This window comes from Galleria mellonella, unplaced genomic scaffold (assembly GCF_026898425.1).
Source record: "Galleria mellonella isolate WM207_F2 unplaced genomic scaffold, CSIRO_AGI_GalMel_v1 utg223, whole genome shotgun sequence".
NCBI classification, from domain to species: Eukaryota; Metazoa; Arthropoda; class Insecta; order Lepidoptera; family Pyralidae; genus Galleria; species Galleria mellonella.
The window spans coordinates 485,309-508,028 of NW_026442042.1; the positions used below are offsets into that span (position 1 = coordinate 485,309).

The window sequence follows — 22,720 nt, forward strand, 5'->3', positions numbered from 1 at the left end:
CCTATAGACGTCGGTCCAAGCATCACATTCGATAGTCGATTTGTTAACTAATTAAAATTAAAGATTATCGTATAGATTTTAGTGCTAGTTATGTGTTTTTTCCTCTGATGCAAATTTTTTTTGTGAACACATAAATCTTGAAAAAAGGTAACTAACTCATATTATATTATTATAATTATGTTAGAAAGTAATTAATTATACAGAATGCCTTAAAACAGAAATAGGTACACACATTAGTACTTAACACCTCCGTCTTTCTAATTTATTATTATTTATACTGTCTTGTGCACACTGATAGTATTGAAAAACTGACAGACGTATGTTAATGTACAAAGGCGAACTTAACTTTAAAAGAGTTCTCTTCCAGCAAACCCAAAGTGAAAAGGAGCAACAATGTCAACGGGTAAAACGGTGTACAATAATGTGACAATTTTTAAACAAAAAAAAAGAACTATACTTAAATATTCCTACACATATAAATATGTGTTCATGAAGATAGAAGATGCTCTTTAATAAATACTTAGGGTTTGACTCTCACGGATAGGCATGAGAAGAGAATTCCACAATCATAAAATATTATATTTTTCTTTTCTGAGTAAATACTACTCACTTAAAATAATAGCTAATTTTAAATTACATTTTGAAAAATATACATTATTTTAAAATATACATTATCATAAGTGTAAAAACATACTGGAAGAGCAAAGACGGTTTAAAAGGGAGTTTATGAGAGATCCAACTACAAAACTCATCATTACCCGCATCAGGGATAAATTTGAAAGGAATAATTTGTTCAAGAAGTTTACAGACAAATTTCTGAGAGGTCACGAATATAGACAAGCGCCCTAAAAGAAAAAAACGTATCGAAAACTCACTGCATAACTTCATGTAAATTTGTTAAGCAGGCAGCGTGGGAGAAGACATTATATCATCAATTGAAATATTTTGCTAGACAAATGCTACATCTGTCTTTTTTAATTTATACTCTAAATCTGGAATCCATATTAATATACTATTTTTATAATTTTTTTTATACAACTTAGAATGGCAAACAAGCTGACAGCCTACCTGATGGAAAGTGGTAACCGTCGCCTATAGACATGGACATAACAGAGTATACTGTTTCGCCCATGATACCCCCCATGCGTTGCCACTCCTGAGAACTAAGGTCTTATTCCTCTGTAACCAGCAAATTCACGCCATATTCCACCCTTCAAACTGAAACGCAGCCATGCAAACACAACTACTTCACGGTTGAAACACGAATGGGACAGAGGTACCCAAGCAATCGACTTTTGTACAAAGTCTCCCTCTGGTGAATTACGCAAAACGTGTATACATCTTTAGAAATAACTCTGTATTCGATCTTAACTTATTAAAATATTTCTATCTTATGTCATTTTTAGGGTTCCGTGCCAAAACAGCACAAAGGAAACCTTATGGTGCGACTTTGTCCATCCGTCCGTCTGTAATAGCTTTTTATCTCAGCAACTATATACAGTATAGGTTTGAAATTTGAAACAGTTTTTGATATCACTGGCCCACGCATATTGCAAAACAAAACTATAAAATATTTTCTTTTGCTTAACTATATTTAAAAAAGAAACCTACTAGTCCAGTGGGGTAAATTATGGAAGGGCATAATTTGTACACTTAATTATTTTTTCGTCAAAAATGTAAAATAATACCAATCTCCCCCTCCCCTTATCACTAAAGTTTCAAAGTGAAAAATCTAAAATAATTGCAATTGTAACGATGAAAAACTAAATTATTGCTATAAATACAATTTTATAAAGAGTCTGTAACGTACTGTGATGATTTATAAGCTTTAGTGGCCGCTTATCTTAAGTTAAACCGAATACCTGATTGCTGCCACATTATATGTAAAATGTACTTATGACGTCTTCATTGTTCATGTATCAAACTGTTTCGATTTCACCTGTATATAGAATATGTACTCGCATTTATATTTGGATGTCTAAATATTAAACATCTAGTATTGAAATCCAAGAGGATTTATCTACATAGGTATTTAATTAGAAAATGACAAATAAATCGAATAATCTACCCGTACCTATAAACCATGAACGTAAAAGTACTATGATAAGCAAAGCTCCTGATATCTTTTTGATATTCTAATAACTTACCTATATAAAGGTAAACAGAATAGATACTTCCGTGTTTTCGAATTAAGTATACTAATACATAACATTACATGAATGTGTTCTGCGGTGAATAGTTAGGATTCACTGAAAATATTCTTATACAAATAAGTTATTTTTTACAGAACGATGGTGTGGTGTGCTACCACGTTCCTAATGTTATTAATGTTCCTGTGTCAAGTATCTGTTCATGAGTTCAAAACTAATAATCTTGGAGGATATGTAGGAGACATTGCTGATAAAGAGGTAAGTTTGAATTTTTTTGTAAATTTAATATAGATTAATATTTACTTAATAGCCATGTGGTCTCGGCATAGAACAGTTGTTGTAAGAGTCGACTAAGGTAGGGCGAGGGATGAGAAGCAGCATCCCTTTTAAAACATCTTTAAAAGCCTAACTTCAGTTGTCAATGCGCCTGCCAAGCGTGGCAACTACTGGCAAAACTCCCCTTATGCGGAAGGATTATGTTCAGCAGTAGTTGGTAGTCATCCTACACTGCGTACGAGGTCGCCACTCAAGAGCCTTTCTTCCCCATAGGTTGTAGGTTCATCGAGCTATGTAACCAGTTTATTAACACTTAAGCTTGCTTGTCATTCGGGCTGTCGGTTACTTTGGTTCTTTTGTGATTCTATTACGCAAAGAAACTCCGAGCATAGCCTTCTCCATAACTTGTTGTAATTTGAATTTTTTGCATACGGGCAATCGTGTAGAACCATGTTTCGGTTCCATAAGTCATCACTCGCACTGGCTAAAGACCTTCGTCATCAAACCTTGAGGTATTTTGTATAAAAAGATGTGGCGTATTTTTCCGAACGCTGCCCAGCCGCGTTGGATTCGTCGGTTGACCTCTCGGTCGAAGTTAAACTTACTTATTCGAACAAGTTGTTCAGGTGTCCCAGTTCTCCAAATTGTGCCAAAATGTATAAGCTACCAAATATAAAAATATTAAAATTATATAAAAGTAGTTCTTGATTGTATGTATATACATTTATTTTTATTTATTATATTTTTATTTATTATATTGATACAGATATTATGATGATATCATCATCATAATATCTGTATCAATTGTAAACCGATTTTAATGTTTGCTTTAGAGTTCCAAACCAAAAAGGTTTAAACTAAACCCTTATATAAGATTACGTTCCATCTGTTCGCCTGTCATCGTCAGCACGACTAGTCCCTAGTTAATTAAGTAAATACTATATATAGATAGATTTGAAATTTGTTATAGTTTTCTGTAGCTAAGTAAGTGCCATTTTATTATAAAACTCCATTTGCTTATTCCAAAATAGTTTTTTTTATTTTGGATTAAAAAAAAAGCTCTCAACCGTATTATTGTAATATTATGGTTATAAAAACTAGCAGAGGCAAACCCAGCAACGGAGAATAAAAAAGATATATTTCACGGAGGATATTTTTTTTTTATCTACAGACTGGATAGTAATTTCTATTTCGCATAAAGATTTGGCAGGTGAATTCTTTTTGATTATATATCTGTCATAATTGTACATTACCTACTATAAAAAAGACATGGCCAGTTCGAGCATTTATAACATCATATCATCATCATAGTAGCCGTTATCTACCCACTATTGAACATAGGCTTCCCCGTAGACTACTATAATGTACGGTCCTGAACCACCTATATCCACTGACTCCTTCATAACGAAGTATGACAAAGTCGCAATTATGTATGTCAATTTTTAAAAACAATTGAACATTTTTGAATGTTTCTGATCGATTAATATACAAGTGCTCTCTGCTATCTATCATAAAACAATAATGCGTATAATATTCTTATTATGCTGTCACTAAAAATTAGTATTTTGACATTTGTTTATGATCAAACCACTATGAGTTTCAGAGATTAAATTTTAAATTAGGTTCCTTTGATTACGTAGGAATCCACTGCGATATCTACCAAGCAGGGAAACTAAGGCAAATATATATAATAGGTCCATTATAATATTTAAATAGGTATATCGACTTTTGAGATTTGACGTGAATAAATTCAATTTAACAATGTTGTATTTAATTAAATAAACCCAGGTTGTCTGTAAGATATTGCTTTTACCAATAAGGCCGCATTTTGTATATGCACATTCTATATAAATACTCCTTGTAATATACTTATGTCTTTTATGCGCAATAAAGAGTTTATTATTATTAATAACTAATTAGTCAGGAATTAGTCACGATGGCTTCCAGAGGGGAACACGAGATCGATCTGTCAAGAGTATATTGCAAGAACCTATTACTAATAAGCCCTTTCCCCAGGATCTATATTTTACGACCTTACCACCACAAGAACTTGAAATAATAGTTCCTCATGTTACTACTGGAGGATAGGAGAACGAAGAATAGCATATACTCGTGCTCCTAACAGAAGTGCAAGTTTTGCTCTTAGATTCGAGATAATTAACCATAAATCCCTATCTTAAATTTTTTTCAGTACATTCATCATGTCCACTCGATGATCGATGCATATCGAGGTGACGTCGGAGGGAGGCTAGTTATAGAAACAAATGCACTCATTGATACAAAGTACCGCACATGGAAACGTAATGCAGACCTTATCAATTCTATACTAGCGTTACCTAAAGGAATGAATGACGCAGGTCGCTGATATGACAAGCATTAACCAAAAATATAACGAGTTTTTAAAATTCCTACATAATAATCGTACATTTTTAATTTTGTATTAATAGGATTCAGTAAATAAAAATCATGTGTCAAAACGTATTATAATTTATTGTACCCGACTTAACTAAACCTAGTTTACGACTAATTTATTACAATTCTTGTAAATTCGCATGCTAATATGGTGATATTGTAATTATATTTACAGATTTTAAAAATAAACGAAAATGATATTTATATACAAGTGTTACTCAACTATTTTCAATACACGACAAAACACATTATATCTATACAAAATAGAAGTAATATTCACAATTTGGTAAGTACGTTTTAAAAGAGAATTACTGACAATTTGAGTATACAACCATGCATATTGTTGTAATAGCAAGTTTATGGATTTATTTATATACAAAGATAAGAAAATATTAATTCATATTTACATAATCATTTAATACTACATAATACAGTATAAAAAATAAGGTTAGTAAAATGAAAAGTATATTTTAATAAGTAATAAGTGAATAAGTATATTAAAGGGAATAAGTACATTCAATAATTATAGTTTTTCCATAAGATGCACATAATTCGAAAATTATTAATTTTATGTCTACGGAAATAAGATACATAGGTATAGAACCATAATATGACACAGCAAATTTTATAAATGTATTGAGGAAAGTAAGGCATAATTGTATATTACAATTTAATCTATTGAATCTATTTCTAAACTTGTCTACAAGACATACACTTTTACGTTACCAATTTTAGGTACTGTACTGTCTGAACTGTAATAGACTCGAAATATTTTGTTAATAACAAAAACAATATATTCTTATTATGGTGTACATTTAAGAATAAATCAAATTAAATATCCTGGAAACATTTTGTAAATTATGTTTATACAACAACATATCTACTGTTGCCAGAAATGTATGATGCCTTAATAAATTAGGTTAACACTGACAATGTTGCTCTCAAACAATTGAACATGTAAACCACACTGTTAACATTTGCATGAAACGAATAAGTTACTACTAGAATTTTAAAGAGAAACCCGGGGCAACATTGAGGGAACGAACATGGAACCCAAGCGCCTCGTCTGAGTCGCCGCGTGAGTATTGCGCATAGGCGGCACCACCTGCTGGCGGCCGTGGGCTGTGTGTGCTGCGACGATTACCTTCCGATTTGGCAGGCCATGTAGGAAACATGGCGGGCTCAATCGCAACCGGATGCTCCTGAAACCAATTCCATAATTATATATACTATTTATTCATAGAGGCAAACGATTATTTCATGATACTATAATCAATTAATTTAATAATTCGATAATCTATGTCGTCCATGACGTTACTAGCTTCAGCTTTTTTCCTTTCAAACTCGTACAAAAAAAACTAATTATCAAATTATTTTTCCCTTTAAATATTCAAACATGGTAATTACAAAAATTGCAATGAGTTAAATGGAATATGAATAATTTGACTTCCGAAAATTAAGTTCATTTAGATGAAATTATTCGTAGATAAATTAATAAAATCAAATAATATTAGAATATATCTTTCAAATCCATCCAACTTTACCTAATTATGGAATAAAAATAATAAAATTGAAATAATCCTATTAAATCTATATATTTAGTTTTAGTTTTGCTATTAAAGATGGTAATATATAATAATATCTATATATTGCAGTAACAATGTATATATATTCAACTAATAAAGAATATATTGAATATCGGTTATAAAATATATAACATCGAAATGTAGCACCCAATCTAAATTAATATAGATATCAGACTGATATGAGCGGTATCTGAATGAGTGATAATCATTTTTTGCGCTATCAATATCCGGAGTAACCCAATATACAGATATTAGAGTGGTATCGATATCACCCATGTCTATTAGCTAAGCTTTGTTATAAATTACTTGTTACTAAGAATATTTACCATAAAGTATGGATGCTCCAGCGCTGCCTCAGCTGTTATCCTTTTATTTGGATTATAAGTAAGAAAACTTTGCAGCAACGACATTCCGGTCTCGGATAGCAGATCTGGCCCAATACGGTTCCGTACACCACCAGGAGGGTGTTCCGCGAATGTCATTTTTTGGACGGCGGGTAGTTCACTATAACCGGGCCATAAAGCCTCCGATGGGGTTCCTAAATCCTGCAATAATAAATATTTATTAGTATAATTATTCACAAAACAGATTTCTTCCACAAAAGAAACTGATTTCTATCTTGATAAAATTTGTAACAATACCGGTATAAAACCTTTCGAATAAAAATAAACATAAAAATCGATTCAATATTGATAAATAAAACTAGAATACAATCGATCTAAAAACCTTCTACTTTTGAAGTCACAGATAGAATTTTTGATACTATAATATAGCCAATGTTATTAGCTGATAAAGTAGCTTTCTGTATATATAGGTAAACGAATTTTTTAAAATCGGTTAAATAGTTTTGAGTTTATCCGTTACAAACAAACAATCAAATATTTCCTTTTTATAATATTAATAATAAATAATAACACTATTAGTTTACAATATATTTACCTTAAAAATGCGATTTAATTGATCGATTTCGGATTTTCCTGGAAACAGAGGGTTCATAGAGACGAATTCTGCGAATATGCACCCAACACTCCACATATCTATATGTGTTGAATACTCCTTGCAGCAAAGAAGTAACTCCGGTGCACGATACCACAGAGTTACCACTATCGGTGTGTATTGTCTTAGTGGAGACCCATACTCACGGGCCAAACCGAAATCTCCCACCTGTATAAATAGAAGGCAATCTATTATGTATCTTTTCACAGTTCAATTTTAAATTTAATTATACAATCACTATAATTTACACATAAATAATTATGCGCCCCACGTTACAAACGCATTAGATACTCAATATCAAAAATATCTTTATTTAAACTGACTCGTTTACAAACTCTTTTAAAACATCTTTTATGATTCTACTACTAGATTCGGAATTTTGTTATCTACTGTTGAACCCACAAGAAACTCAACAATTACTTTTTTAAATGTTGAAAATTGTAATTAAAATAAACTTTATAATACCTTCAAAACACCTTTGTGCGAAAGGAGTAAATTGCTAGTCTTGAGATCCCTGTGTAATATCCAATTGTCGTGAAGATGATGAACTGCTCTGAGCAATTGAGTCATTAAACATTTTACTTCACCTGCAACATAAAAATGACAATGTATAAAAGATTATAGTTACAGAAAATTATAAATTAATAAACATAATAATAATACATAAATATTTAGTTTATTTATAATTTTTCATTGATTACATTTTTTTTTAACTTGTTTGTATGTTTCTTCTAAGACAAAATCTAATATTAAAAAAGATGCTTGTCCGTTCAAAGGTATTCTCAGTATAAACTATAAAACTGTTGAACCTTTCGAGACAAATACTGTCGTCTCTAATTGTTCCATAAAACTTGTATTTATGATGAGAATGGAAAATGTTAATAATAAACTGCACCTCATATAAATATTTAAATATAACCAACCACAAATAACATGCTATTGTCATAACACTTTCTATCAACTAGTCTTAGCTTGGCTGCTATTACAAACTGTATATTATGTGAAAAAAAAAAATATATTACCTGGAAGAAACACCTGCTTTTTCCCTCTCATAGTCTCCATTAAACTCTTAAGGTCATGTTCTACATAATCCATAACGATAAAAATTTTATCCATGTTGGAGCCGACTACAATCTCTCTCACAGTCACTATGTTCGGATGCTGACCCTACAACAACGAAATAAATTGTTCTACTTGTCAGTTGCGACAATACAGCGAAACGAATTCCATATTCGCTTCGAAGTCATCTGCTTGTAAAAACGTACTGGAAATTCCAACCAACTTATTAATCCAATATCAATACAAAGTAAATAAAATATAATAAATATGCGAATTCCAGCGCAAAGTAATTTCGTTCTTATAAAATACGACTAGGTTGGCATACACTGTAGCACCGAAGGATAGATAGAAGATATTTTTTTCCCCATAACTAGTTGTATCTCGTTTAAACATTGTAAACTTTGAATTCGCGTATTTGCACGAGTACATTGAGGATTTGTTTTATTCAAAAAGGATATTCAAACGTAAATGTAGTTTCAGTCACAAAATTGGCATTTGCAGACACTAATATGAAAGAAACTTGCCATGGTTAGTACATTGTACTATTATATTTTAAATAAACAATTAGTTCGGTCTAAATGTTTTTGTGAAGAAGACTACTTGTAAAAGGAGGAGAATATCGTATGTATGTTTTGCAACAGCTTTACTAATTTATTCTTGATATTTCTTTTATCGAATGATTCCTATCGTGCTAGTTGCATACTAATTTTGTCAAGATAGAAGTCATTTTTGTTTGTGGAGCAAAATTACGTTAATTTATTTTACACATCTACGATTAAATACTACGTCCAATCACAAAATTGACAATTTTAAGTAATATTAATGTGACAATGGATTCAAACCCGATTTATAACATAATTATGAATGATTAAACGTACCAAGCGTTATGGACTATTACGTGTTAGATTATTTAAACTGTAAAATAAATGCGATACTTATGACGTTTGTTGCCTCTTGATGACTCAATCATCATTATGAAAACACATACTATTTGAGATGGATAAGGGCAAAGATCACGCAAATTCGCGAATAAAGGCTATTAATGTAGTAAATGTATGTATACCTAATTCTATCTTTCATGTGAATAAACATGTTTTTTACTCTAATTTTAGGACAGTGTGTATGTGTGTGTGTGTGTATTGCAAAAAATCTCCAACAAATACTAACATAAAAAAAAAATCATTAAAACAAATATCCTTCTCTGTCAAATGAAGTAAGAAACAAAATAAACACTTTCATAGCTAAAATAAAGTTCGGCATTATGGCAAATTTATAGATTATGTATAAACAAAACATAATTTTAACGTTATGAATAATCCTTTTTGATATTTCAAGACAATACAATAAATATAGACAGTAAATCCACATCCATCATTTCATAGCTAATTTCAAAATTACCGTTACAACAAAGATTCAAACAGAGTAGGATTCACTATTGCCTAATCTGTTTGAGTAATGATCATTATCATAAACAGAAAAGCGGTCCACCCAAACGTATTAGGGAAATCACTACTATCCTCTTCAGTAGAGGTAGAAACAAAATAGAAATAATTTGAAAAATGTATTCACTTAACATTGTGTTATTCATATAGGAATATTGATTTTTCTACTTTATAGTACCAAACTATATTATAAAAAAAAATATGTGTGAGATTTCACTGTCACTTTAGAGGATGGCAGTAGTTTCCCTTAAAGTCTTACATAGTATGTAATGTACGGGTAGAACAAGTCGAAATCGATTAAATTAGTATTCACTATTAGAAAACTAAACAACTCTCAATAAAAATCTATTTTTAAACATCAAAATAGTTTCATGAACCTTTTCCTTATAAACCGATCTTTAGTAAGAAAAATTACAAAAAAAATATTTTGATCTTTGGCGTATATGTTCCTTTGGGAAAACTATTTAGTTTCATTACCGATTTAGTGTTAGATTTCGACTTGTACCCTTTTCTTTACATCTTATATAAACATAGAAATGTATTTTAAATCTGTGTTAAATATAAAAAGCAAGTGGTATTAACAATAATTATTAAAAAAAAGGTAATAAAAAATTTAACATGTTGTCATTTTAAATAAACACTCAATAACTACATGCCATTACATCTTAAACAAATACCTACCGATGAAATTATATTATAAAGAAAAAAATTACATTTCCATGTTTTAAAAAAAAAATTCTCGTCGATCAAATTCTCTGTAGTCATTTCATTTCTCATGAAACACATCACTTTAACACTGGGTATAATATAAATACAAATTTAGTATAATATTTCATCCTTGTGTGAATTAAGAAAAACTAATATAACACTATGTCACGAACTTCATAAGACATTACAAAATCCATTCAATAGTTGATAGTTAAAATTATGTGCAAAATGTAATATGACCTCACTTTTACTGCAAACACTTGTATTTAAACAGTTGTAATGACAATTTTACGCCCCTCGTCACACTTTATATATATACTCGCTTGCTAATCGCAGCTCGTCATAAGCACAGTTCATTATTACCATTTGTTACACTTAACCACGGAAAGCAAATTTATTATTTCTCGTTTTTAATATTACATTAAAAAAAAAAAAACAAAATTAATGTCAATTTTGTATTTTTTTTTTTAATAAAGACTCAACATTTAAGCCGTTTGATGATTTTATTATATTGATGACTTGGTGTAGAGTTTAAAATAATTTTCGACAGAGAATAAAGGTTAAATAAAATTATATAGTAAAATATTAATATAGAACCTAAAATCCGTTCGCAATTTATACAGGAAATAAATAATGGTGTCCGTTTATGGCAAAATCTCTGTGCGAATAAATTATCAAACTGAATTTATGACGAACTGCATATATACATGGTTAGTGGTACAATTCTGACATGCAGAGCAAATCTATAATTTCTTATTTATAGTACCACACCATAACTACATATCTAATAGATATTAATAACAGTAACGTTGATAATAAAGTAAGTTGATAAACCGAAATTTGGTTGTGACGTTAAGATTCCCAGAATGAAACTATAATTATAACCCAAGATCCCGCTGCTGACTTCTGCTGATATATTTTTAATGAAACTTGGTTTAAATAAAAGACGAGCTGAAATATAAGCGCACCCACGTTCCCTACTTTTAGCTAATCGTAACCTGGGTTTTTCAGATGAAAATTGATAATAATTTTGGTAAATTCTGCATGTATTTTGATAAGATTTACTTCAATTAAAAGCATATTGTTTTCTATAATTGAAAAAATGGACAAAATTAAGAGTTACCAAGCATCTAAAAAAATTTCTAGATGATGGTATTGTTTAAGAATTGAGGACTTTTTGATAAAATCTATTCAGCCTACAAAAATAAAGTTTATTCCTCTTTTCTATTCGATAACATAGGATTGACTGTATAAAATGGCCGCAAGTAAAAGTAGCTGCCGGGCAAGCCCAGGTTACGCTTAACTAATGTTGCTTACCTAGAGTAGGCACCATGAATGTATTATATTTTAGCTCATAATAATAAATTTCAATCATGTTTCAATAAAGTCTTACACTTACAAAAGTCAGACTATTACGATAAAAACTAGATGTGAGTTTACACGAATAACATGAAATTATCCAATTCTGGATAATGGTTTCTACTTAACTGTAACGTTAACATCAAACAATTAACTGTAATCAAAATTCATTCCATGTATTATAATCACGGAAATACTACAGAGAACATGACAACAAATAAACAACTATTAAAAAACAGATTAACTCAATTACAGGTATAAAACAGTTACATCCAAAACCCATAGTAAAATCAGAATATTCCTCTAGCATATCATTCAGTACTTACAAATGTTACCAACATCGTCATATTTTTACCAATATAATGTATTAATTATAATAGCAGTTCTGAGATGGCGACACAAATTTCATAGTTCGAGAAAAATAAAGCTGTCTACATTATAATAAACTTAAATAGACAATGTTACATCACAAGAGATAATGTGCAATATACAGTTATATCCTAAAAAGAGATTTATCTTCGCATTTATATTATTTATTCGACCTGCAAAAATTAATATTCACACTTCATTTTGTGCTCTGAAACAGCTAGATATTTAAAGAAAAAATAGCAAAATCCTTAATATTTTTATTGTACTGTTCAACTATTCTTAGTGTAATGTAAGATAATATTGAACGTTTAGACTAAGTAGTAAGCAAATCTTTTGTGTTCAAGAAATTTTGTGGAAATCTATAGTAACAAGTCACAAAAATTGTGATTATTGAAATATACTACACCACGCTCCTTAAAAGCGAAATATCCCGATCGATAAAGTTACAATATTTAAATTTCAAACCCAAAAGTGCTTTTTTTAACCTGAGAATGAGTAATTTTTATTGACTTTTAAAAATTTCGAAACGGCCAAGACACGTTTTATTTGAAAATATTTTAAAACCCGCCGAAAATCCGACGTAATGTATGTAATCTATGTAAGCCGAAACAAATAAAACCTGGATAGCTCTAGACTCAAATATTCTTCTTTCCGATAAATCAATCTTCAAAAACAACTAGAGCATAAGTGTGACTGAACTAAACATATAAACTTCTCACAGATATACTAGATATAAAATCGATAAAAGTAAATAAGCTAATGTTATAACGATATATGAACTACGAATATATAGGTGAAAGAATTTCAAACATGTAGACGCCCTGTGTGGATTAATTTTGTTGCAACAAGTACTAATTTATACAATGTATATTCGTTGTTCATAATATATAAATCTATAAGTATAATAGTAATATATATACGAAAATATAACAAATAATTCGACCATCAATATTTAAAAGAACAGTATTATACGCAGATTTTACCACAAATCCTGTTCTTAAGATTTATGCATGCGGTATTTTAAATACACCATGGAGATTTAATACGACGAAAACATTTTTACAGGTAGGTACCTTCTTGTAGATACTATGTACCTGAAAAAAATTTTCATCGCGTTTGGTCTCTATAGTTTATTTAAAATATGTGTAAACAACCCGAAAGTTTACAATTAACTATGCATGTGGTATTGATAAAAATAATAACCACAATTATTACAAAATTATATTACATAATATATAAAATATTACATATACAATCAACTATCGTCTGTCATTAAAATGATTTTTCCGTTAAAGAAGGTAAATGTGGTTTACGATGATATAATAACAATTCTTAACATATATCCATAAAGTTCACTATTTTCTATAGATGCCGTGAAAATATTCTTAATGTAATGTTTTTCAATGATTAAGTGCATGACACAAAAGTTTTTCCTAACAGTTCAATTCTTCAATCTAACCCTAGAATTTAAAAATCGCGTAATTATCCGTATGAATTAATAATTTAAACAACGCTTAACTACGATCGTATCAATATTGAATCCCTGCGTAAACCTTTGGATTTTTAAAGTTTAAAATTCATCTTAGGATCGTATAAAAAATACGGTATAGTAAAAATGACAGTTTAAGACCCGACATCCATACGAATAAAATATGAGTGTCGACTTGCTTTTGCGGCGTAACAGTTTGTGACGAACAGTATTTGTGACGATGTCTGTCTTGTAACCTGTTTATTGCGTAGACGTGGAGCGTGTAATCCACTTCATGTTATAAACGACCCATATCAACAGCTTAAGTCCAACGCACGTCTGAGTAGACTGACAATGCCGCAAAGAAAATAAAATCCTCTCGACAATAATTTGTCTTTTTTTTATTGTAGTTTCGTTACCGTATATTTCTTTTTACAGCACAGGGGCAAACGAGGATGGGTCTCACCTGACGGTAAGCGACTACCGCCGCCCATGAGTATCCACAACACCAGAGGCGTGGAGTTCTACTGGCCTTTTAAAAAAAGAACATGCACTTGAAAGTTACGATGTCGTATCGTTTTGGAAATACTGCTGTTAAAAGTTGATTCCAAAGAGTGGTTATGCGTGGAAGAAAGGGCCTTGCAAAACGCATTGTGGAGGACCGCCACTCACCCAGATGGTTGGGACGGAACTTTAGTTTGAGGCGGGTTGTTCGGTGGTGCAAATGAGCAGCATGTATCAATTCGAACAATTCCTCAGAACACTACCCATGATATATTCGATAAACGATGCAACGTCTCTACGCAGTTTCAGTGGATCGAGTCGCTTAGTAAGGCACTGTTCATCGAGTTTTATTAAAACGTAGAGTCGTTAGAGTCGCCCGACTTGATATGCGGTCTAATGAAAGACGATGTACTGTGGCACTCCTGGCCATATGTGAGAACAGTATTCCATATGCGGCCAGTCTTGAGATTTATGCAATTGCAAGAGGTGTTCCGGCCAAATACCGTCTCACTATATTAAGCACTCCTATCTATCTATCTATATATATATATATATATCATGTGAATAAACACATAAGAACTTTAGTAATATACAATGAAATATAGTTGGAATAAAGTACTATTTCCCACTCATGTTATTTGGATTTCATGTTTCGGTTCCATAGGTCATCTGGCACTGGCAACACGCACTGGTTAAAGACCTTTGTCATCAAACTGTAAGATATTTTGGATGAGAAGATGTGGCGTAGTTTTCCGAACGCTGCCCAGCCGAGTTGGATTCTTCGGTTGACCTCTTGGTCGAAGTTGGACTTACCTAGTCGGATAAGTTGTCCCAAGTATATGTACTCGTCAACAAATTCGAGCGTAGTGTTCTCAATCATAACTGGTATAGGTGTGACATGGACATTAGACATGACTCTAGTCTTGTTGCTTGTTTCTACTTACCAGATCGAGATCGGACTGAGAACGAGGGTTCGTTGGGGCGACACAGTGGCAGATTTACATATTTGTCGCCAATTTTAAATGTTGCCGCTCCTTACATCCTCTACTATTCACCTACTATTCAGTACTCTAGTTCGCAATCATGTCTCTTCGTCCACTTCATTACTGAAGGTTGTGTCCTTGAAAGGTGTCTGTTGCCTCTCTTATGATATTTTTCCATTTCGTACGGTCTTCAGCCTCTCGCAGAGCTGCTGCGATTAATAGTCCCGTAACGGCGGTTAGTTGGTCCGATCACCGATAGGTGACCGTCCGCGTGGTCTTTTTCCCTCTATCTTGCCTACAACTATTACTTTGTCCAGATTGTCGGAGCAATATGACCGAAGTATCCGAGAATTCTCCGATAGCACACTGTCGAGACCCTATTCATTTATGCGAAGTTGCGTCAGAATGGATATGTTCGTGCGCTTTGCTGTCCAGGGAATTCGCAGCATTCTTCGCCAGCACCACATCTAGAGAGCATCAATCTTTTTCCGCTCCTTTGCTCTTATTGTCCATGACTCAACTCCATACAAAAATATCGAGAAAATTAGAATACGAACTAGTCTTATCTTTGTGACTTTTGAGATCTTCCTGTTCTGCAAAATGCACGTTAATTTCTTCATTATGGTCTTTGCTATTTGAGTCCTTCTTCTGATCTCTCGCTCGCTTCCTCCCTCGTTGGTCGGGAGAGATCCTAAGTAGACGAACTCACTCACAAACTCCAAATCTGAGAGTTCACAAGTCCTAGATAGTTGGCTGGTTCTATCGACGAGCATGGCTTTCGTCTTTGACTTGTTGATATTAAGTCCTAGCATTATACTCTCATATTCCTCTCTATTGTATTATGCAGCAAGTTACGACTTTATCATTTGCAATTATAGTAATTTTTTTTGTGTCTAACTTTTGGTGAATCCAGCACTGGAATCTAGCCTTATTATGTATCTGTACCATAAGCTGTAAGCCTGAGAGTAAATGTCAGGTACCTAATTAGAGGCCCTGATTCGGTTAACAAAACAAAGACAATGACGCGAAACTAGATGTGAATGACCGCGCTCTAATTGATTGTGGAATTTCTAATTGCTAGACGAATAAAAAAAATTGCTAAAAATATAACGGTTAAAAAAATATCTATTTTAATAAATTATTTTGAATAATATATTGGAAATATATTAATTTATAAAATCCAGCGATTTTCATTAGTATGAATTTGGGAAATTGACAGTTCCTTTTTTTTAATAAAACAATTACCTTAAAATTCATATTAGAGAGAAATTATATACAAATTTCAACTAAAATAGAAACTAACAGCCTTGTTTCATTAGAAAATATTCACAACTCGTCTTTTATATAAGAAGAAATTAGTTTCGGATCGTTGACCGTCAATTACTTTATTTCTAGTTAATTGATTCTTTTCTGTACTCCATCAAATAACACATCAACAATTATGAAAATTATTGAATAATTTATACCTTCCTAACACGACTATAATATATATTACTGAACAGATTTTTTTTTAAATTACAACTAAATCAAATATAATAAAGTAATTGTCAAGAATATATTTCCAATATATATTGGAAATATAAATTGGAAAAAGTTCTGCAGAAAAGTACGTATTTTAAATAACGCAACCACATTTTGAATAAAATGCAAAATTAGCTAATTCTGTAATAATAATAGTAATACATATACTAACAATCTAATTACCTTTATTTAAAAAGCAACACAATGAATAAACGATGCAGAACAGTCAATAGAAAAATACTTATAACTTAGTTTGTAGATTTTGTTACATGGATGTTTTCTACATAATTACCCCCAATTGTATCTTTATTGCACGTGTATTATTATTTTAGATGCAGAATCCTCAAAATTAGAACAGGTATCTATGTCTAACATCTATGTTCATCATAAGACCTACCTGTTGAGAAACACCATTGAGGTCATTGACCATATAATTCAGATCCTCCAGGGATTCTGCCATGATTACTATGTCATCGGCAAATCGAAGTTCAGTGATGTATTCGCCATTGATGTTTATACCATATCTTTTCCAGTCCTAGAGTTTGAAAATATCTTCCAATGCAGCTGTGAAGAGTTTCGAGGATATGATGTCACTCTGTCTTACAACTTTCTGCACTGAGATGGGTTTCGTACTCTGATTCTGTTCTCGAATAGACATAATCTTACTGTCCATACATTTCACTTCGATATACCTATAGTCAATCTGGCACCACTGGATGGACCGAAGTACCGCTCATGTCTTAACCGAATCAAAGGCTATCTTATAGTCCACAAACACCAGACATAGTGGCAGATTATACTTCGGTCTTCAGTATAATCTGCCGTAGTGTATGCATGTGGTCTATGGTTCTAAAACCCTTTCGGTAGCCAGCTTCTTCGGATGGCTGGAAGTCATTGAGTTTGTCTTAGTCATATAGAGAAAGACAATTACTAAACAAATTAAAAAGTCTGACCCCGCATGAAATACATAATGGTCTACCCGATAGGCAAAAGTAACCAGATACCACTTAATCCTTTTAACTCTGTTTAGACCTATAAATATTGTCAACGAAACGTAGCTCTCATTATGTATACTACCGTTTGTATAAGAGATAGAATTCTGAGAAATTGCGTGATATGATGCTCATAGCTACCATTAAACGTCCTTCCACTTTAGATCATAAATAATCACGTACATGTACAGTGCGTTTTTAGAAAAGTTGTACTGCACAAACGCTCATGTGGTGAAATGAACTTCCTCTCTAGGTTATTCCTAGTGACCACCGCAAGTTCTTCAATAATAAGTAATCAATAGTAAATGTAGCGTCATATGATTTCTTAAATCAGCTAAATGCATGACATATCTTTCTCTTCTTTCAAAATAAAAAAGTACAATTGGCGACTCAACGTGCTCAACTGCTTATGATAGTTTGTTGTAGACTTGTTGCAGCTGCAAACTCAGTAAAAATTGCTGTTGCCATCTTTCTGAACTACTGAACATCGAGAGCATTTTTAACAAGAACATTACTTGTAATAGTATTTCTTCTTTCCGTTTTTTCCTTCTAAATTTTTCATATTAGTCATCATAAATAACCAGCAGTAATAGCTTGTGGATCCTTTGTACAGGTGCTTCCTACATTGTACATCCAATCAAACTATTTATACTCTTTTGCATCTCAAGTTTATATGGAAGAAATTGCTTGAAACAATAAGGCAGCTCTTAACTTTCTTTTTTTTCAGCTAAGTATTATACTGTAATCTTTCGGAGGAGAAAAATAAGTATCTACATTTTTCTCATCAACTTACACAACCTATGATGTGATTACTTCTTCCCAGGTGCTTCACCATTTTAAGCTGTTTGATAACCAATCAATCTCGTATAAACTGCTCCCGTTTATATCCAAGCGGATTTGAGATCTTTAGTTATGTCATTCGCTTTAGTATGTGGTGGTAGTGACGATATTTTCAATCTTCCATAAAGAACTTTTCGATGTAATTCCAAATCTTTGATTTAGCAGAATATGTTGCTGGTATCGACCCTCTATTTCGGCTTAACTTCGTATAATAACTAGATTTCTGGCGAAGATCTTAGAAATTTGATTACTCTTTTACCTGTCAATACATTCTGTATTGTTATTGTGTAGATATGTACATATACCCTTTGGAGATCTGCTAAGTCTTATGCAACAGTCCATTCATTTTCTCCAGTCGTTTTAAAATTGTGCTTTACAGCTTGTATGGGACCAATAATTCTTATCTCCCAATGCAAAGTCAACTTCCACGAGACTTTGCTTTATTGTCTACCAGACATTAAAAACCATTTTCTTCCGAGCTGACAGCTGACATGGAGTCTATGTACATAATCAATATGTCTTTACTCTTCAGTTATCACTTCAAGTTTTTACCTGCTGATTACAGTACAATTAGAGATTAGTTCTCATTATAAAGTCTAATATTTTTAGTAAAAACATCAGGATTAATCCAGGACCATTTTTTTACACCAATTTTCTTTTGTTTCTTTTAGTAACAGTTTAATAACAAAACATTCTAAGACTTATTAACGCCACCACTTCTAAGAAAACTTTTAACTGACATTGCCGCTTTAAAGAGGCCATAGGCGCTTACATCTAGTACATATGATTAGTATGAAAACACTCACTTTTACTATTGACTGACATAAAACGCCGTTAGCATTAAGCCGTCACCATTTATATTCTATTCTCGTTTAGTTTACAAAGTTATCTAAATAAATAAATAACCACTTTCCCTCGCAGAACTTGCGTGATTCTTCACGATTGTACTTCATAAAAACACTGCGGTAAATAACTCACATTTACGGTCGCCCACAGCTTCACCGGTACGAACACGTATGACCAATTCCATGGGTATTTCAGGAAATTTGAGAGCTGGTCACCAGTTACAATTTCAAATGTTAAACTGTAACTTATATGTCAAATAGTTTCTAAAGATTTATTAATAATATCTATTATTCACAACATAATGAAATGCTACGTGCATCTGTCATTTCTACACAAAACCGAATTGGCATTGGAATATTTCACATTCATCTCACATACCGACATACACATAATGTAGTCCAAAGTATTGCAAAACGCATTGCTGCAGTCTGAAACTAAACATGAAATGCGTTACTTTAGCATTAATTTTAGTTTTATTATTGGTAATCAGACTCCAAGTATCACTTTTGGAATAATAACGTACATTGGTAATATAATCTTGACAATAACTGTGCACTCTGTATTAAATAATGCACCATCACATTTTTCCACAATCGACATTTACATGGATAATTTCCAGTTTAAATAGAGTAAATAAAAAATATATTGGAAATTCCTATTGTTAAATTCACATGACCAAGTTGTGAGCACTTACTACTGCGTCGAACATAAGCAGTCGGTAAAAAAGTATGCGTAGAAAATCTTGTCCGTTATTTGAGCTTACAAAAGATAACACCATTATCCACATAGCTTGTATGCCACAAACATGTGTAACGATATGTTTTCATTTTAATTACGTAAATACCTTTTTCATTTTTACGTAATTGTTAGTTTTAAAAATAACATGTTATTACTAATAACTTAAGACAGATACGTTAATAAAAATATTTGATTTCCTAATGATTCATCTATGTATAATTTGAAATATATGTTAATAACTGTTAATTTCATAATCCATTCAGGACGCATTAAATCAATCACTAAAATTTTACTTTAACAAAATGACATAACATTACCTAGAAACATTATACCATTATTATCGTGCACTAACAATGTATATCGTACATTTCTTTTATATAATTAAAAACCTTGGTGTCATGCCCTTTAAAAATATATAATTATATTAATTAATGTAAGTAATACTTTTACTGTCATTAACTATATAATAAGAATGAGCCATTCCCACAAAGCGTTGTTACTAATATTTATATCCACATTCATAACTTTATATCATATGACCAAGTAATGATAGATTTTCTTATAAATAATAATGGCAAAGAATATTTAAAAAAAAATTAATATACACCAGTAAATGAAATATGCAAATATGCGAAAGTCTCATATCTCATGGAAATCGTGTATTCATAAAGGCTTCTCAATCCAACGACTACAGTGGAAATGACTCTAAACATTACCTCTTAATGATGGTAGATGATGTTCTTGTCGTCAGTTGTATATTTATTAGGGACACAACGATAGATCAAATATATTGCACCGCCATCTCAAACTCACTTTGAATATTGATAAATAAAATATTTCAAATAAATATCACATTCCTACATGTGATAAGGGGAAAGCATTGGAGGGATTGTCCCCTGGAATAAATTCCTTATAAGATACTTAGGCCCGCCCGTGTATCGAAGTTGTTAACCCTTGCAATTGGGTCACACCTCTAGCACAACCCTCTTGCAGGTAAGAGGTGCCGGGCCTGTAGGAATAAAATACATGGCATTAATTAAATGAATTAAACACATGAGCCATCGAGTGCTTCACAGGCTCGCGGCTCATTCGAGCTGCGTTTCTTGTCTTTTTTACATTACAACAAAAAACGAGTGTACCTTAAATTAGAAAGCGGTGATGCAACGTGATGGCTCAAGTGAGCTTATAGAAATAAAAATTTGATTGTGATCCTACCTTCAGCAATGTATTAATTTCTCTCAGCGATGTAATTGGGAATCCTTCTTTTTCCTTTTCCATTTTTAGTCGTTTTAAAGCGACTATTTCCTCAGTGGTTTTATCGCGAGCTCTGTAAACAACTCCATATGTGCCTTCCTCTATTCTATTGAGACATTGAAACTCCTCAACCGATCGACAACCCTATAAAATTACAATAATTAACAAGATGTACAATTAAACAAAAAGTCTTAAGAGTTTATATAACTCTTAAGCTAAGTACAGTCATTCAGAATATTAAGATCATAACAGAGCAGTGAGGATATGACAGTCAGGGAAAATACACAATAATTAAAGAAACAAGCTAACATTTATCACACTCAAACTTAGCCCAGACAAACAGGGCTCATTCATACTGACAACGTCCCGAATCGATAAACAGAGACTAAATTAAAAAGAAAATACAATTATTACCTGTTATTTTTCTGACTCCCTATCATCAGGTATTCACTAATAGGATATCAGTACAAAACAAAACAAATTGATGACCAAGGAACAAAAAAATACAGGTTGGTGACAATTATTTAAAATAGTTGAATATTCTTCAACTATGTAAAGTATGTTATTTACCTCATATATATTACTAAAAGAATTTTAAACTATTTACCTGTAGGGCTGGAAAATAAGGAGGTAGTGCATTGATAGCTTCCTCCCGTATCCTTGATTTCTCGTCATCCTCTTTAGATTTTTCCTCTTCAGTAGCAGATTTGCCATTCTCGCCAGTTGATGGGGGAGAAAACGAATGTGATCTGCTTCTACTCTTAGATTTAGAATGTGATCTGGAAACATTAAAATCGTATAAATGACATAATATATATTTAGAATTCTGTTATTCTGAATTTTTATAATAAAAAGAACAAAGTATTATTATTATTATTATTATTAGTATGAATAGTAAATGTGCTATGTACTTTACCTTCCTGATTCATGAGATGATGGGGTACCCCGTCCAGACTTAGGAGTGGGAGACTTTGGTTTTGATTTTTCTGTTACTTGTTCCCTTTCATCTTCTTTTTCTTTATTATCCTCTTCTTTATTATTGTCTTCCTCTTCTTCAGACTTTGAATCTACATCGGAATCAGAGTCTGTACTGGAACTATCTGTTTCAGTATTGGAATGTTCACCTAAAAATAAAATAATTATATGACAATTTGTAAATATAGAAAAAAAATTATTGAAGTAAACTTATTTATTAATTTTTTATGAATGTACAACTC

At 31.8% G+C, this 22,720-nt stretch overlaps 2 protein-coding genes across 3 annotated transcripts in view; one reads left to right on the plus strand and one right to left on the minus strand.

The window, feature by feature from the left end:
* On the plus strand, positions 1-4,911 carry LOC113517609 (uncharacterized). 2 transcript variants are annotated; one of them, XM_026902331.3, is made up of 3 exons: positions 1-147; positions 2,288-2,408; positions 4,618-4,911. In XM_026902331.3, the coding sequence occupies exons 2-3, from the start codon at positions 2,292-2,294 to the stop codon at positions 4,789-4,791; spliced, it is 291 nt and encodes a 96-aa protein (XP_026758132.3). In that variant the 5' UTR covers positions 1-147; positions 2,288-2,291; the 3' UTR covers positions 4,792-4,911. The 2 variants fall into 2 exon arrangements, with proteins under 2 accessions (XP_026758132.3, XP_052750654.1); XM_052894694.1 differs by lacking the exon at positions 1-147 and having other exon boundaries at positions 2,176-2,408; positions 4,618-4,904.
* Positions 4,898-22,720, minus strand: part of LOC113517578 (cyclin-dependent kinase 11B) — a 25,102-nt gene continuing 7,279 nt past the window's right edge. Inside the window, exons 5-12 of the mRNA XM_026902292.3 lie at positions 22,420-22,627; positions 22,111-22,282; positions 21,465-21,647; positions 8,443-8,587; positions 7,886-8,007; positions 7,364-7,588; positions 6,751-6,969; positions 4,898-6,040 (exon numbers count right to left, since the gene is read on the minus strand). Of these exons, the coding sequence (XP_026758093.2) occupies positions 5,840-6,040; positions 6,751-6,969; positions 7,364-7,588; positions 7,886-8,007; positions 8,443-8,587; positions 21,465-21,647; positions 22,111-22,282; positions 22,420-22,627 (1,475 nt within the window). The 3' untranslated portion in view covers positions 4,898-5,839. The remainder of the gene's footprint in view (positions 6,041-6,750; positions 6,970-7,363; positions 7,589-7,885; positions 8,008-8,442; positions 8,588-21,464; positions 21,648-22,110; positions 22,283-22,419; positions 22,628-22,720) is intronic.

Excerpts from the sequence above, each read along its gene's own strand:
- LOC113517609 (XM_026902331.3), top strand. The coding sequence starts at position 2,292 with ATGGTGTGGTGTGCTACCACGTTCCTAATGTTATTAATGTTCCTGTGT. Across the intron at positions 2,409-4,617 it reads GAGACATTGCTGATAAAGAG|TACATTCATCATGTCCACTC; the intron begins GTAAGTTTGAAT and ends AATTTTTTTCAG.